This window comes from Rhinolophus hipposideros, assembly GCF_964194185.1.
Source record: "Rhinolophus hipposideros genome assembly, chromosome: 24".
Taxonomy (NCBI): Eukaryota; Metazoa; Chordata; class Mammalia; order Chiroptera; family Rhinolophidae; genus Rhinolophus; species Rhinolophus hipposideros.
Genome location: NC_138070.1, coordinates 23,613,209 through 23,628,369, shown reverse-complemented (window position 1 = coordinate 23,628,369; position 15,161 = coordinate 23,613,209). Strand labels below are relative to the sequence as shown.

Genomic DNA, 15,161 nt, shown 5'->3' with positions numbered 1-15,161 from the left:
GTGAGGTAGTTGCTTTAGGGTTTATCATAGACATATTTAGCTTGTTCCAGGCTATCTTCCAGTGACACGCTCCCACGTCACATGTAGCATAAAGACCTTACAACAGCATGCTTCCATGTCCCCCCTCCCAGTCTTTGTTTTATGTTGTCAGACATTTTACTTTTATTTACATATTATAAATCCCACGACACATTGTCATTATTTTTGTTTAAATGGCACCTTTTAAAGAGATTTAAATAATCGGGAAAAATGTCTTCCTGTGGTCACCGTTTCTGGTGCTCTTCATTCCTTGGTGTGGATCCAAGTTTCTTTCTGGCATCATTTTTCTTCTACTCTAAGGACATCCGTGAACATTTCTTATAATGTGGCCCTAGGGGTAATGAATTCTTTCAGCTCTCGTATGTCTGAAGACATTGTTATTTTTGCCTTCATTTTTAAATATTTTCTCTGGGTATAGAATTCAAGGTAGGCAGTTTTTTTCTTGTTGTACTTTAATGATGTTGCAGGTCACCCCCAACCCCTCCCGCCCCCCCCCATCTGTCTCCTCACTCGCGTTGTTCCTGATGAGAAATGTACACTGTCTTTATCTTTGTTGCTCTGCGGTGTGTCTTTTTTCCTCTGGTTGTGTTTTAGGCTTTTCCATTTTCATTGGTTTTGAGCGATTTAATGATGATGTGCCTTGGGGTAGTTCTAAATTGTTTTTCTGCGAGAGTTCATTGAGCTCCCGATATGCGGGTTTATAGTTTTCATAAAGCTGTGAGAATTTTTAACCATTATTTTTTGGGATAATTTTCCTGTCCCTCCCTCTCTCCTTCACCAATGAGCTGTGGTCTTTTCATTTTGGATAGTTTCTATTCCTATGTTTTCAAATTCTCTAATAAAAGACTTCGCAATGTCTACTCTATCATTATTCCCACTCAGTACATTTTTCATCTCGTGTGTTGGATTTGCATTTCTACAGATTTGACTTGGATCCTTTTTTATATCTTCCATGTTGCTCCTTAACTTTCTGAACATATGGAATATAGTTATAGTACCTGTGTTACTGTTCTTCTCTGCTAATTCTGACATCTGTGTCAGCTCTTGGCCGGTTTCCATTGACTGATTATTTTCTCTTTATGGCTTGTATTTTATTGCTTCTTTGCGTGCCTGGTTATTTTGGTTTGAATTCCCAGACACTTTGAACTTAACCTTGTTGGGCTCTAGGTATTTTTGTATCCCTAGAAATATTTTTGAGTGTGTTCTGCAGGTAAGAGACAGTTTGATCTCTTTGGGTCATCTGCTTAAGATTTGTTGGGCAGGTCTGGAGCTGTGCCCAATCTAGGGTCATTATTCTCAACTACTGAGGCATGACTTTCCTTCATGATTACCCAACGCCCCAGGAATTATGGGTTTTCTCCAGGCTGGCTTCTGGGAACAGGCACTGTTCCCGGCCCTGTGTGAGCACCGTCCCCTCTGATCCTCCTGGATGGTTCTTTCCCGGCCTTGGGTAGTTTCCTCACACACATGCACTGAGCAGATGTCCGTGGTTCTCTGTGAAGCTGTCTTCTCTCTGGTCTTTTGTCCCAAGAACTCTGGCTGCCTTGGTCTCCCCAGACTCTCAGCCCCTCTCCTCAGCCAGGGAGCCTGCTGAACTCTGCTGGGCCCCTTCCTGAAGCCATATCCTGGAGACTCAAATCACGGGGCTCACCTTGTTCCTTTCCTGTCTCTCAGATATTGCTGTCCTTTGTTTTCTGATGTCCAGTGTCTTGAAACCCATTGTTGCATGTATTTCGTCTGGCTGTTTGGTTGTTTCAGGCGGGGAGGGTACATCTGGTCCCTGTTGTTCCATTGTGTTCAGATGTGGGAATTGGCCATTGGCATGTTTGATGAGTCCCCTTGGCCAGAGCTTTTAAATCGAGCACTGGAATCCCATCATCAGTTAGTTGAGCTAAATGGATTTTTAAAGGAAGTCTTCTAAAACTTTGTTATAATTGATAGCCATGAATCAAGTGTATTCTGTAGTGTTTGGAACACTCATGGGTTCACAGCGTTTAAGTCTGGCATGCCCTTTGAGACGGTCAAGTCCAGGGCATGGAGTTGGCCAAATGCAGTGCCAAGGGGAAGCCCTGAGATTAGTCCTGGCTAACGTGTCAAGGTCAGCCTCAGAACCTGGGACTCCTGGCTCAGGGGAACCTGCTGACAGCCGAGGGGAGGCCAGGAGGCTCCAGGCAGGAGGTATGGTTTGGATTCCAGATCTTGCTCCCCCTTGCGGGGCTGGCTGGCCCTGGCCCTGCTGTTTCACTTCTCCAGAGCTTCAGTGCCCTCACCCTGAGAGCGAGGCAGCAAAGGCACACCTGGGGGAGTCTGCCGAGGGTAGACTGAGGGTGGAGGCCCCACGTAGTGTCTGGTGGGGAGGAGAGGAGGCAGCAAGTCCATTGGGAAGGCCTGGGGAGAGAGCGAGGGGATCTCCAAGTCTAGGGCCTCTCCCGGGAAGTGGGTACTCCTATGATGCCTCCTAGGTGCTTGAGGTGGACACTGGGCCTGTGCTGAATGTCTGGGCCTGGAACCAGGCGGGGTGGGAGGCGAGGAAGGGCTGGGTGGTGCAAAAGCTGTGGTCTGAGAAGAGGGTTCCCACCTGTGGGCAGCATAGCTGGGTGGCAGCAGGCAAGGGGAGACTTAGGTGCAGAGCTGGTCCAGGTTCTTCCCGCCATTTTCTAGGCCTATGGATCCCTGGAGTCCGCATCCCCAGTTCTGGTGTAACTCCCTGGTTATGCCCATTTGCCCTCTTCTCTTGTCATTCTAGCCGCTCAGCTGGGAAAGAAGGTGGCCGTGGTAGACTATGTGGAGCCTTCCCCCCGAGGTAGGCAGCCCCCGGTGATGGGAGCCGTGTGTCCTGGGGAAGGGGTGGAGTAGGGGTGCATTACACGGTACAGAGGGCAGCTGAGCCCAGAACCAGTCTGTCCCGCGTCTCCAGAGTATGTCCTGTTTCTCTCTCAAGCTGCCATTATATTAAAGTTCTTTGTTTTTCTCATTTAAAAATGACTGCACACAATTACACAGAGCAAATCTATGGGGCAGGGTCACGTGGGCTGCGTTTGCGTTCTAAACCACAACTTAAAGGAATTCTACACGACTGTAAAAGAACAGGAAAGCCTTTAGAGTCACCTGAATATAAATCTAAATGTGTTCTTGCCCACGTGCCAGGCACCAGGTGGGGCCTCGGCGGCACCTGTGTGAATGTCGGCTGCATCCCCAAGAAGCTGATGCACCAGGCGGCGCTGCTGGGGGACATGATCCGAGATGCCCCCCACTACGGCTGGGAGGTGCCCCAGCAGGTACCACATGACTGGTGAGGAGCCCAGCCCATTCCCAGTGCTTTTCTGCTACTCACGGAGCAGGCAGCAGAGGTTTATGTGTCCTGTTACCCTCAGGAGAGCGTGCTGTCCCACAGGCTTCTCAGCCGGTGCGACCCTGGGCCCCCAGACATTTTACGATGTCTGGAGACATTTTTGGTTATCACCACCGGGGGTGGGGGTGATGCTGATGCATTTACTGGGGAGGCCCTGGGATGCGGCTAAAGGTCCTGCAGGTGCAGGACATCTCCACAGGGTGACCCAACCCAAAGGCCAGTGCTGCAGGGTGGGAGCGGCTTCAGGTTTAGCAGGTGGCACACAGTCCACTCAGAGTCACGCACAGACCCCTTCATGGCTCTCAGATGACCAGGATGCAGGGCCACTGCAGTGTCCTGATGGCTGTGGACCAAAGCCCCGTTTTTCATGAGTCCAGAAGTCCACAGCCCCAAACCTGGGACAGAGGTGGCGGCTGTGGGGTGGTTGTCACCTTTTACCACCTTTAAAAGCATCACCATTTCTTATTGTTTCTCTTAACACACTATTTGCATCTAACAGTCTGTGGGACTCTACAGCTAATGCTTCTGTGGTCGGTCGTAATATTTTGTTTTGTGCGTTAACAGGAGAAAGATGGCAGAAGCTGTTCAAAACCATGTGAAGTCCCTAAACTGGGGGCACCGGGTGCAGCTGCAGGACAGGTACTGAAGCCTGGCCCCTCCCCCCCCGGCCTTCTCTGGGTCATTTCATACTTTGACAAGCCCTGACTCATGGGGAGCTCAGCAGCAATAACATGAGGGGTCCCTGTTCGTGGGGTGGGGCAGACAAGCAGCGGACGGGGCGAGTGTCCTGGGAATGGAAGGCCACCGTGCGGGCTGGCACCTGCAGAGCCCGGAGCAGTGAGGAGCGAGAGGCGTGCTGGCGGGATGGCTGGGACCAGGACGTGCTAAGGAGCAGGTGTGCTTGGGACTGAGAGCACGCAGGCCAGATGTGGGGGCATGGCGAGGGCCATCCCAGTGGACAGTTCCTTTGCGAGCGTGCAGCCCTTCTGCTAGGGCCAACCACGGTTATGTGGGGGGCGCCAAGAGAGCCCTGCCTGGCTGGTGCAAACTGGAGGCTCAGGCACTGCCCTGTGAACCCTGCACCTCGCCTGTCACCTCCCATTTCCCACAGCATGAACCCCACATCTCATCTCATGCCTCCTACACCGTGAACCCCACACCTCACCTCATAACTCGCAGTACCCACACTGTGAACCCCACACCGCACCTCTCCTCCTACACTGCGAACCCCACACCTCGTCATACACTTCTGGCTCCTTGGGAATAGTGAAAGGGCCTGGTGTTGTTTGCTGGAGCAAATGTGTGACATGATCACTCCAGTCTGAGACCACCAGGCCCCATCAACTCCTTGGGGTCCCCCAGCCCGGATGTCAACACTTCGTCCCACTGAAGCGTCCTCCCTAATGATGGCTATCAGAAAAGGTGCCTGAAGCTGTACTTGACTCAGGCTAAGCTTCGCTCCTTGCCCGGTAGTTCTGCACTGTGCCCATGCAGGTTGTGGAAGGGACACTGGTCCCTCAGAGGTCTGGTGGCCCTCATCTGAGCACCCTTAGCTTGGTCCCAAGGGGTCTCCCTGGGCTGTGTAGTAGGCCGTTGTTTTGTGCCCCCTAACCCAAGAAATCTGAGCCAGGAAGCTGCCACCCCAACTTCCCCAGAGGTCCCCCAGGGAGCTAAGCCACATCATGTCATTTCTCCTCCACATGGGGCTCAGTGTGCCCCAGTGCAATTTGCTGGAGGCAGCGGACTCTGCCATCCATCCTGCCCAACCCTGGGTGGGCACCAAACAGTCCCGACTCTGGCCAGCCCTAGAGCCACCCACAGAAGGAGGCCAATGTGGTGTGTCTTCATCCTGTGGCTGTTAGCAGGTTGTAGGAAGAGTGAGGACTTCTGCAGGAGCTTCAGGCAGGACATGGAAGGATAGGGCTTGGCAGTGGGGCAACCACAGGGTCAAGGTGTCAGAGACCCCACAGGGTCAAGGCTTGGCAGGTAACAGAGCTGCCAAGCACCCATCCCTGCAGAGCGGCCTCTGTGGTTAGAAAGGATGGGTGGCTTCTCCACACCATATGTCAAACTACCCTTGTGTCCTTTGTCATGCCTGTTCTGTGGCCTCACTGCCCCCTAAAGACTGGGCCGATGCCTACCTCCTGGGTACCCTCCCTTACCAGTGGGAAGTTAGTAGTTTGGGTATTTCAGGGTAACTGGGTGCAAATGGGGGCCTCTTCCTGGTGGAATGTGCCTAGGTGACAAGGACTGACCCCAGCAGAGACCCCAGTTTATGATCACACAGCAGGACTGTACTTGGGTTCTCAGGACTACACACACCTGGCATCCATCCCTGCCGGGCAGCGATGGTTACCATGTCTCAGGAACCCCCAGAAGAGACAGCACGCTCCCCCCCCCCCACACACATGCTTTCCAGCACAATCTCCACTCCCTTCTTCCTCACCTGAGCTTTTGGGGGACTGTGGGCCCAAGCTCACATTCTGCACAGCTCTCCCTATTTAATTCCATCAGTGATGCTTAATTTGTATAGGAAATGTCTGAAAATTCTATTTCTTTTGCAGAAAAGTCAACTACTTTAACATCAAGGCCAGCTTTGTCAATGAGCACACGGTTTGCGGTGTCACAAAAGGTGGGAAAGAGGTGAGTCTCGAAGGTTCCATGGCCCTTGGTGCTGTTCTCAGTAACGAGCATTACTGAATCGACGAGACAGATTCCTCTGAAGCTGCTTGTAACTCTTTATGAGGGATCGCAGGCAACGCACGTTGCTCTAGGCTGCCAGCTGCAGTGGGCAACAGGCAACAGCGTGGGTGACCATACCCTTGCAGGGTTTTGTGGGGATTTGAAAAGACACCTGCAGGGTGCTTTTTAAACTGTGAAGTACTTGAAGTTAGATCATCTCCCTGCCCTCTTCTGCCTGTCCTCTGGACCCTTGATGGGCTCCCAGCACCACGGAGCCTGTGAGCTGCTGTCCACAGGGCCGTAATTAGAATTGTGGGTGTCTGCCCAGAGGCACCTGCAGGCATCGAGCCCTCCCTGTAGGTGACAGCCGTGGTATACCTGTTTGACAGTGGCTTTCTTGGTTTCTTCTCAGACTCTGCTTTCGGCTGAGCACATTGTCATCGCTACTGGAGGGCGGCCAAGGTACCCCACAAATGTGAGTGCCCTCAAAACACAACCTTCCCCCACACCCCAGCCATGTTCATGGTCTCTAGGCTCACGTGATACATTGTTGACGTTCATGCTTCCTACACCAGCAGTCCTTTTCTTTTCTTCAAAAAAATTTTTTTTTCTGTGCTCATTATTGTTACTTTCTATTTTCCACTTCTCTCTTGAATCCACTCTGCTGAATCAGGCCACCTGCGACCCCCACATTGCTAAATCTTAAGAGCCATTCTCAATTCACTCTTCAGGGACACCACCAGAGCAGTTCTCCTTTTATCTCACTTTTCCTTAGTCTCTTTTGTCGACTCCTCCTTTTCTCTTCAGCCTCAAAACATTGGGACATCCAGGACTTAAGCCTTCTTCCTCCTCCTCCAAACCCAAATCTTATTCTTTAATTGATATAAAATTCACATACCATAAAAGGTACCCTTTTAAAGGGTACAGTTCAACGGGTTTGGGTTTTACAGAGTTGTGCAATCATCAATCACCGCTATTTAATTCGGCCCCTATTCCATGTTTCCCCCAGCCCCCGGCAACCACTGGTCTGTTTTCTGTCTCTGCAGATTTACCTGTTCTGGACATTTCACATAAATGGTATCACACAAGACGTGGCCTTTGTGACTGGCTTCCTGCACTTAGCATAATGTCTTTAAGGTTCATCCATGGTGTAGCACGTGTCAGAACTTCATCCCTTTTCGTGACCGAATAATATTCCATTGTATGTGTATGCCACATTTTGTTTATCCCTTTGTCCATTAATGGACATCTGGGTTGTTTCCACTTTGGGCTGTTAATAATGCTGCTATGAACATCTATGTAGAAGTTTTTCTGTAGACTTAAATTTTCACTCCTCTTCAGTATATTCCTAGGAGTGGAATGATGGCTCATAGGGTAACTCTGTGTTTACCCTTTTGAGGAACTGCCAGACTGTTTTCCAAAGTGGCTACGTCATTTTACATTCCTACCAGCAGCATATGAAGGTCACTCTTTCTTATTTCTTCTCGTGTCTTATAGATTTTTGTTGATAAATGAATGTGTTAACTCTGGAAATCAGTATCTCCCTCCTCTGTAGAATTTTGTTTATTGCTATTCATTTGTTGGGTGATTTTTCTAAACTGATTTTGTAGTCTTTCTTCTTTGTCATGTGAGGCCATTGAAGTCTCTGCTCAGTTACCTTAGTGGGCAGCTAATGATTAGACAAAGATTTCCTTAAATATCTGGAACCAAGAAATCTAGTCTTTGCCAAGGGCCCCTGTGGGCATTTCGGGGCACACCTTCAACACTCAGCCAAGCCCGAGAAACTCTGCCTTAGCGCTCATTTCCTGCTGGTGCAGACTGTCGAGATCATCCAGAGGTGAGGGCTCAGGGCCATCTCAGGTCTTTCCCAGGTGTGTGCACAGCCCAGTGTCCATACCTGGCCGACCGTATCCCAGGAATACATTGGAGCTTTCAAAGCCCCTGTGGACATCTCATTCTTCGACTTCTGCTTTTATGCTTTTGGTTAGTCTGTTGTTTGCGTCAGCGGTTGTCCATCACCATAGGCAGCCGTGATGTTCAGTCATTGGGCAAATCCTCCCCAGGGAGAGGCTGTCCGCGCTGGGTGAGTTCAAGTGAGGTCAGATGAAGACGAGCCTGCTGGGTGGAGTCCTTTCAGGGAACCACCAGCCAGGTCAACTCATGTCTGACTGTTCTTTGGGACGCAGCTTTGAACAGGCTCTGGCTCTGTTCTGCTGTCTCTGGTACTGTCATTTTTCAAAGCTGCCACTGAGCTGGGAGATGGGACTAGAGGAAGTTAAAACTCCACAAAACTTACCATCCTTACCAAGTTTCATCTATTTTTCTTGACTTAATGTTCCCTGTGTTTCCACAAGCCTTCAGTTATGAAGCAGATGAAGCTGATAGTTTTTGCCCATTCTTTTGCTGTTTTTATGGAGGGGTGAACTTTAGGAAGTCCTCATTCCGCACTATTTTTGCTGACGTCACCTCCTGGCACAACCTTACGTGTGGGGGCTTCCCTGTCCTCCCGCCACGAGGAAGGTGGAGCTGAGGAAGAGGCCCCAGGTGGGGTGGCGGGGGGAATGGGAAGCAGGAAGGGGAAACAGAGGGGTGCACATCCTTGCAGGTCTCCCAGGGGATCTAGCAACTGGGTGCCTCGAGCCCCGAGCCTTCATGTGGGCCGCAGCAAAGTGCACAAACCCACAGGCCCCACGGCCTGGAAGCCACTCCAGCCTCCTACTTAAACCCAGAGGGAGCACGGACGGAGGCAGAACAAAGAGTGATTCTGTTGTTTTCTCAGACGCCTAAATCCTGAACCTCCACTTTCTATTTTGTGCTTTCTGTGGAAATAGAGCACCGAGGAAAAAGCACACTTCTGGTCCTCAGGAACCACTGAACCTCCCTTCCTGCTGTTAGGCCAGCAGGAGCAGCCTCCAGGGAGGACCAGGCAGCTTATGCCCAGGGCTGGCCCTTGGGCAGGCTGCATGGCTCTGTAGGATGGTAGGGTGCTGTTCTTTAAGGTAGCAAAGCGGGTGACTGTTAGTGACCCCTCACCCAGCGACCAGGCCGATGTCGGTTCTGCCTAAAGCCCCTAAAAGTCATAGTTGGCTCCTGGAAGCCAGGTGGTCATCTCAGCTCCTTCAAGGCACCAGGCAGAGCTGCACGTGTACCCAAGCCAGAGAGCTCTGTGGAGGGGACTGGCCTGGCTCCACCCTGCTGGACCTCGGCTGGGCAGTTGCCGATGTTTCCGTTTACCCAAAAAGGGGATGAGGCAGGAGCTACCAGTCCTGGGGGAGGCAGCTCAGGGGTCACTCTGCTCTCCACCACCCTTCCGAGGATGACCCCGCCGCTCACCTCCCTGGGTACCTGCCGAGACTTGCTTGTGTTTCAGTCCCTTTGATTTTCAGAACTTTTGATTTTCCTTCCACAAACCCAAGAAATCCCTGACTTTATTTTTTTTTGCCAGTTAGAATCGCAAACTATTAGAAATCCACTTCCTCTCCACCAGCACATCTTACGCTCACAGGCATCTGAGAGGGCACTCACTCTGGTGTCTCCCCCACCTGCTTAGCAACCCCTCGTCAGGCCCTGCTGGCATAGAGGGTGATGAGCTGCATGATTCCTGGGCACACGGCCCACCTATACTTCCCCTCGAGGGTGCCCAGTCACATCCAGCCTTCAGCCTGACCCTCCACTCCTCAGTTTCCCCATGCCTCCCCAGAGCCCTGGGTCTGGATCAAAGTGGGGGTCCTAGAGAGCAGAGAGAAAGAGCTGCTGGCCACGCCCTGACTCCCAATGAGAACTCACTGCTTTTGTGCTGGGCAGATGGCACACAGAGTGAGATATAGACAGGTCACATGTCTCTGGAGGCCACAACCTGAAGAAGTCTTTGAGGCAGAGAAGCACCCTCTCAAGTGGGCTGAGGTGGTTCTGGTTGAGTTGTGTCTGCAAAATGGGCATCCCCTTTGAGGAAGTCTCTGGGACACGCCAAATGATACTCTTCTCACCTTGATCCTTTTTTCTGGGTAGATTGAAGGTGCCTTAGAACATGGGATTACAAGTGACGACATCTTCTGGCTGAAGGAATCCCCTGGAAAAACGTAAGACCTGATATGTGCTTTACTAGGAATCCTGTTAGTTTACCTTCGTAAATGTCAGGGCCGTGTGCAGTGCTGTGTGGTCCTCTTTCCTAGGGCATTCTGTCCCATCTACCTGAGAGAAGGAAGCTTATTATTTGTGCCCCATAGAGGAGTTGTTGACACTTCCTGTAACTGTCTTGGAAGTAATGGCACGTGTCACAAAGTGAATCAGACGTTTATTGTCTAGGGCAGTGGTTTTCAAACAGGGTTTCCAGGAGCCCTGGTGTGCCACGGCAGCGGGCGTTCAAGGATGGGAAGAAGGTTCATCCTGTCAGGAGAAGCCCTCGGTCCTTCCTGCCTCCATCAAACGTTCCCACTTTCATCTGGTTCGCACCTTGGGCTTCCCTGAGATCTAGCAAAGCTTCTAAAGCCTCAGAAACCACAGCCCAGTTAGGGAAATGAGACTTGTGGTGTGAGTGGGTTTGACACTCTCCAAGCAGATGAAAATGCACTAAGGTCATTTCCTGTCCCCACAGAGCAGGCTGTTGGGGGTTCCATGTCCGGACAGCTCCTGCCTGTGGGGTGTGGAGGGGACTTCACGCTCATGGGGACAGGAATGGCCACCAGAGGGCAGCAGAGACTTGGTTGTCTGCAGCCCTTGGCTGCCTTGGGATTTGCCTGCAAGAAAAGATGGGTGGAAAAGTGTATCCAGAGGTGGACAGGCATGTGTGCACAAGTATACATGTGGGGCAGTGTGTGTGCATTGTTGTGTGCATGGGGAGTGTGGATGCATGTCATGTGCTCTGCTCACCGTCATCATTCCCTGTTCACGAGCCGTCTTTGTTCAGGGCTGAGGCTGGATTCCCTTGAACAGACGCGGTGTAGCTTATCTTTCCACCATTCACAGGCATCTCACTAGTTTCTCTTCTTCATTGTTATAAAACGCCGCAATGAAAACCTTTGGTGTGCATCTTATGTACCCTCGTAAGTGCTTCTTATGCGTTCCATGTACTTTTCAGGGGATTTCTGCAAGTAGAAACCCCAGGTCCAGAGCCGGTGCCCTTCACCCCTTCACACATCGGCTAACATGCTCCCTCCTGGCAGGCCGCACCCTATTACGCATGTACTTCTGTCTCCTGTCCCCCTCCCACTCGTGTGGGCATCAACTTTTCCATAAGGCGTAAAACAGAAAGGAGCCTCTCCTGCTCCCACGGGGTGAGTGCCAGTGGCTTCTGCCCGAGGCATGGCTGGGTCCCTCCCAGCATTTGCTCTCAAGCTCATGCAGGTTTGTGTCCCTCTGTCGGTCACCTTCCACTGGTTCTCTAGGCTGTGGTTTGTCTTTTGACTTGGTGACAGTTTTTCATGCAGAAGCTTTTAATTTTTATGTTGGCTCGTTTGTCGCTTTTCTCTTTATGCATAATTTCTAGGTGTCTGTTCTTTTATCTTTGACTATCCAGTAGGTTAAACATGACCTGGTTTTATTTGCATTTGTTGTTACTAGTCATCTTTTTGTGTATTTATTGGCCATTTAAAATTGAGTGTCGGTATGTAAGTTTGTGCATGAGTGTGTGTGTGTGTGTGTGTGTGTGTGTGTGTGTGTGTGTGTGTGTGTGTGTGTGTGTGAATTGTTAGCTTGGTCCTTGGCCCACTTTCTGTCTGGTTTTTCTTTTTCTTCTCTTACCTCTTTCTTATCTTCCAGCTGGTTTGCATATTAGGGCTGTGATCCCATGTCGTTTATGTTGCAGATTTTCTTAGCTTGTCATGTCTTTTAACTTGTGCAATGTACAATGTTTTTTTTTAAATGTAACTTAGATCTCTTTTTACACTTAATGGCTTTTAGATTTATTGCATGTTCAGGAAGGCCTGTCCCACCCCCAGATTGTTTTTGAAAAAAAAAAAAACCGCCTGAATTTTGCCTTAGGGCTTCCACCCGTCAGGTTTGCCTTTGTGTCCTTAGGTGTTTGCAGTTCATCTATGGTGTGGTGAGGTGGAGAAGTGCTGCTGGCGTAGTGTTGCCATCCCTCAGCCCCTCAAGCCGACCTGAAAGCTCCGTCCCCAAGTTGAATCCCCATCGTACTCTGGCTCTTGACTCCGGCTTTCCTGTGCGACTCATGGGAATGCCTGGCATCATCTTCAGACAGGGCTGGGGGGGAGACATGGGTGCGGTGGGTAAGCGGTGCACAGTGAGGTGGCCCTGGCTTGGGCTACTCCTCCTCTGTGACTGTGTGCTGGGGGCCGTGGCCCATTTAGCCAAGAAGACACAGCCCTAGATATTTTGGTCAGGAAAGAAACTGCAGTGTTTATTTTCTTCAGAAAAAAAACATTTAGAAGATTTTTTTTTTTTAAAAAAAAGCTCTTTCGTTTAGAAGGAATCTAGGTATGTTATTGTTTAAGAAAAAAAATTGTTTGCAATGTATCAGTCACCCGTTTAGTTCTGAGCATGATTTATGTGAGGAAATGGTTTTTTTAAAAATTAAGCTGGAGAGATATCCCTGTACGATGCTTCTGTGAAAATGCGGCTTTTGTCCGGTGCTGTTAATGCAAGTTGTAACAGTGTGATATGGGAGTCAGTGTTTACATGTTACATTCCTCCGCGCAGTCAAAATAAGCCCGCAGGGTCTACAGTAGCATTTCTGTATTTTATCAGCTTGGGCTGGGGCTAAGGGGGAGGCCTCTGCTCACACTTGGAGGGGCTGTTTCTGCCAGATTTATTTGCCTTATAAATATTCCCCGTGTTTATTTTAACTCGCCTTTAAAATGGAGCTGAAATTAATATGGACCTGAGGGCTGCCCGCCCCCGGCCCCAAGTGCCTCCTGTCACCGGGCGGGGACGTTTCTACTTGGCCCTATCCAGGAGGCTCAGCTGGTGGCCAAGGGTGCCCAGCATGCCTGGCCTCTGCCTGCAGCAGGCACTGTGTTCACTGACTGGCTCCCGAAGGCCCGTCAGAGACTTTGGGTGGGCATGCCTGGCCCTGGGTCCCTCGTAGATTCTGCAGTATGCACAGGTCCCCCCTCCTTCTTTCCTTCCCTGTGGTGGAGCACGGGCAGCAGCTGGAACCTTCTTTTAGAATGCGTCTGAGTGGCACAGTGACCAGTAGCTTCAGCACTGGCGCATGGAGCCCCCAGTGGCGCCTGCGGCCTTCCGCCTCCCCTGGTCACTCCATACCACCTTTGCTGCTCTTTCAACCCCTGTGGTCATAGTAGCATCCCTGCCTCATGGACATGTGAGGAGTCCCATTTCCTCCTTTGCTTGTGTCCAGGTTGGGGGAACCCAAGGCTAGACAGATGGCAGAGGGGATGGCCAATCTAGAGCCTCACTGGTGGAAAACAGAATCAGCCCCCTCACTACATAGCTGGGTGCCTGGTCAGGAAGCCCCAGGGGCCAGATTGCATGTCGAATTCTCCAGCAAGTGCAGCGTGAGCTCCTGAGTGCATGAGCAGGACACTCTGAGGCCAGGCAGGGCCGGGCCAGTGCATGCGGGGCCTGCGGTGGGACTGCGCAGCTTGGCGTCTTCAGCTCAGCTTCCCAAACACCAGTTTTGTGTCTGGTTTGTTTGCTTTTTCCATTATTCTTTTTTCTTCATTTTTCTGTGGAAATCCCAGACAGGTAGAAGATGGTGTGATGACTCCATCTTCACGCAGAGGAAGGACAGGGTTCCCCGGGGCAGGCGGGAGCCCCTGTGGAGGGAATGGGCAGGGGAATAATGGCCACTTTGGAAAGCTGTCCATCACCAGCAGAGAGGGTGTGCACAGCCCTGCATAGGGAGGCTCAGAGGTGGCAGGTAGCCCTGCGTGGCCCAGCCATTCAGCTGGGCAACCCCCAGGCACGTGGAGGGAGCGCAGAAGGGGAGAAAGGTGGGCCCACTCCCCACAGCTCCTGTAAGAACGCAGGCACTGGGGTATCTGGATCGAAGGACCCAGGCAGCCTGGCCCCACCTCAATCCCATAGCCCATGGCCGCCTCCGCTGTGAGGCCTTCTGGCCCCAGGAAACCGGGTGGGGACTTCGGCCTGGCCTCCCAGCCTGCCCAGGCCCAGGGCCCTCTGGTCCCTGCCTGCTGCAACTGTTCGGGTGCCTTACGGGTGTGGAATTGAGATCACTCTACGCCAGACCCCTTTGGTTCCCTGGCCCAGATGGTCCACAGTCCTGCCTGGGGCTCACTCCAGGTCTGGAGGTCTGCTCTCTGCACTCAGCGGGAGCTTTGGGCTGACTTCAGTGTCAGCACTTTTCTCTGACCTCAGAGAGGACTTAAATGAGACCGGAGACACCTTGAGGCGGCTCTTCCCCCGTGTGCGACCTACCAGGACACAGAGTTGCCATTTCCAGATAAGAATCAAGACCGTGCTGTTCCCACTGCCCACTCAGGTAGCCTCGGCTCCTTGAGGGTCTGCAGAGTGAGGGGCTGGCTGACCTCTCCTGCAGCTGCCCAGTCTGCTTGCCAGCCCAGGACTGTGCCCCGTCCTGCAGCTGGTCTGCAGCCTGAGCCCCTCTGTCCTGGAGCCCCCAGGAGAGTGAAGCAGGGAGAGTTTTTGTAACTCGGGCTGATTTAATGCTGCCTGTCAGAGTTGGTCATGGAAGGAGCTTTTGTTTGACCCTTATTAAGTCTGGAAGCTGACCAGGTGCTATAATCATTTTTCTCCTTCCTAAGCGCAAGAGAGAATATGCATTTTATTTTGTGAAAAACCACAGCTGTTAATTTAAGAAAACTCACTGCTACTTACTTTTCTCATTTGATGCTTCACGTCCACATTCAGGTTGTGTGACACCCTTGTGTGTAGCCAAAGGAAGGACGACCAACGGCCTGGACTTGGCTGCCAGCCTGGAAAGCACCGCTGACCATCTCTGTGGATGTGTCCCTGTGGCTAAGATGCGCAGGGCTCAGGGGCTGAGAAAGACATCTCCTCAGGGGGGCAGTAGCCATTGGGTAGATGCCATCGGGGTGGTATCTGCTATGAGGTCAGAATGTAGAGGCTCTGACCTGGTGGAAGTGGGCTCAGCATCGGGACCTGAGGGTGGCATGGGGCTGGCCCC

The 15,161-nt window shown here is 51.5% G+C and overlaps 1 protein-coding gene across 2 annotated transcripts in view; it reads left to right on the top strand.

Moving 5' to 3' along the window:
- The window catches only part of TXNRD2 (thioredoxin reductase 2), a 48,604-nt gene that overhangs the window by 5,705 nt on the left and 27,738 nt on the right, over positions 1 to 15,161 (top strand). For both annotated transcript variants that reach the window (XM_081037920.1, XM_081037921.1), the window contains exons 3-8: positions 2,786 to 2,842; positions 3,187 to 3,331; positions 3,956 to 4,030; positions 5,956 to 6,034; positions 6,486 to 6,548; positions 10,082 to 10,152. In XM_081037920.1, coding sequence (XP_080894046.1) covers positions 2,786 to 2,842; positions 3,187 to 3,331; positions 3,956 to 4,030; positions 5,956 to 6,034; positions 6,486 to 6,548; positions 10,082 to 10,152 — 490 coding nt within the window. The remainder of the gene's footprint in view (positions 1 to 2,785; positions 2,843 to 3,186; positions 3,332 to 3,955; positions 4,031 to 5,955; positions 6,035 to 6,485; positions 6,549 to 10,081; positions 10,153 to 15,161) is intronic.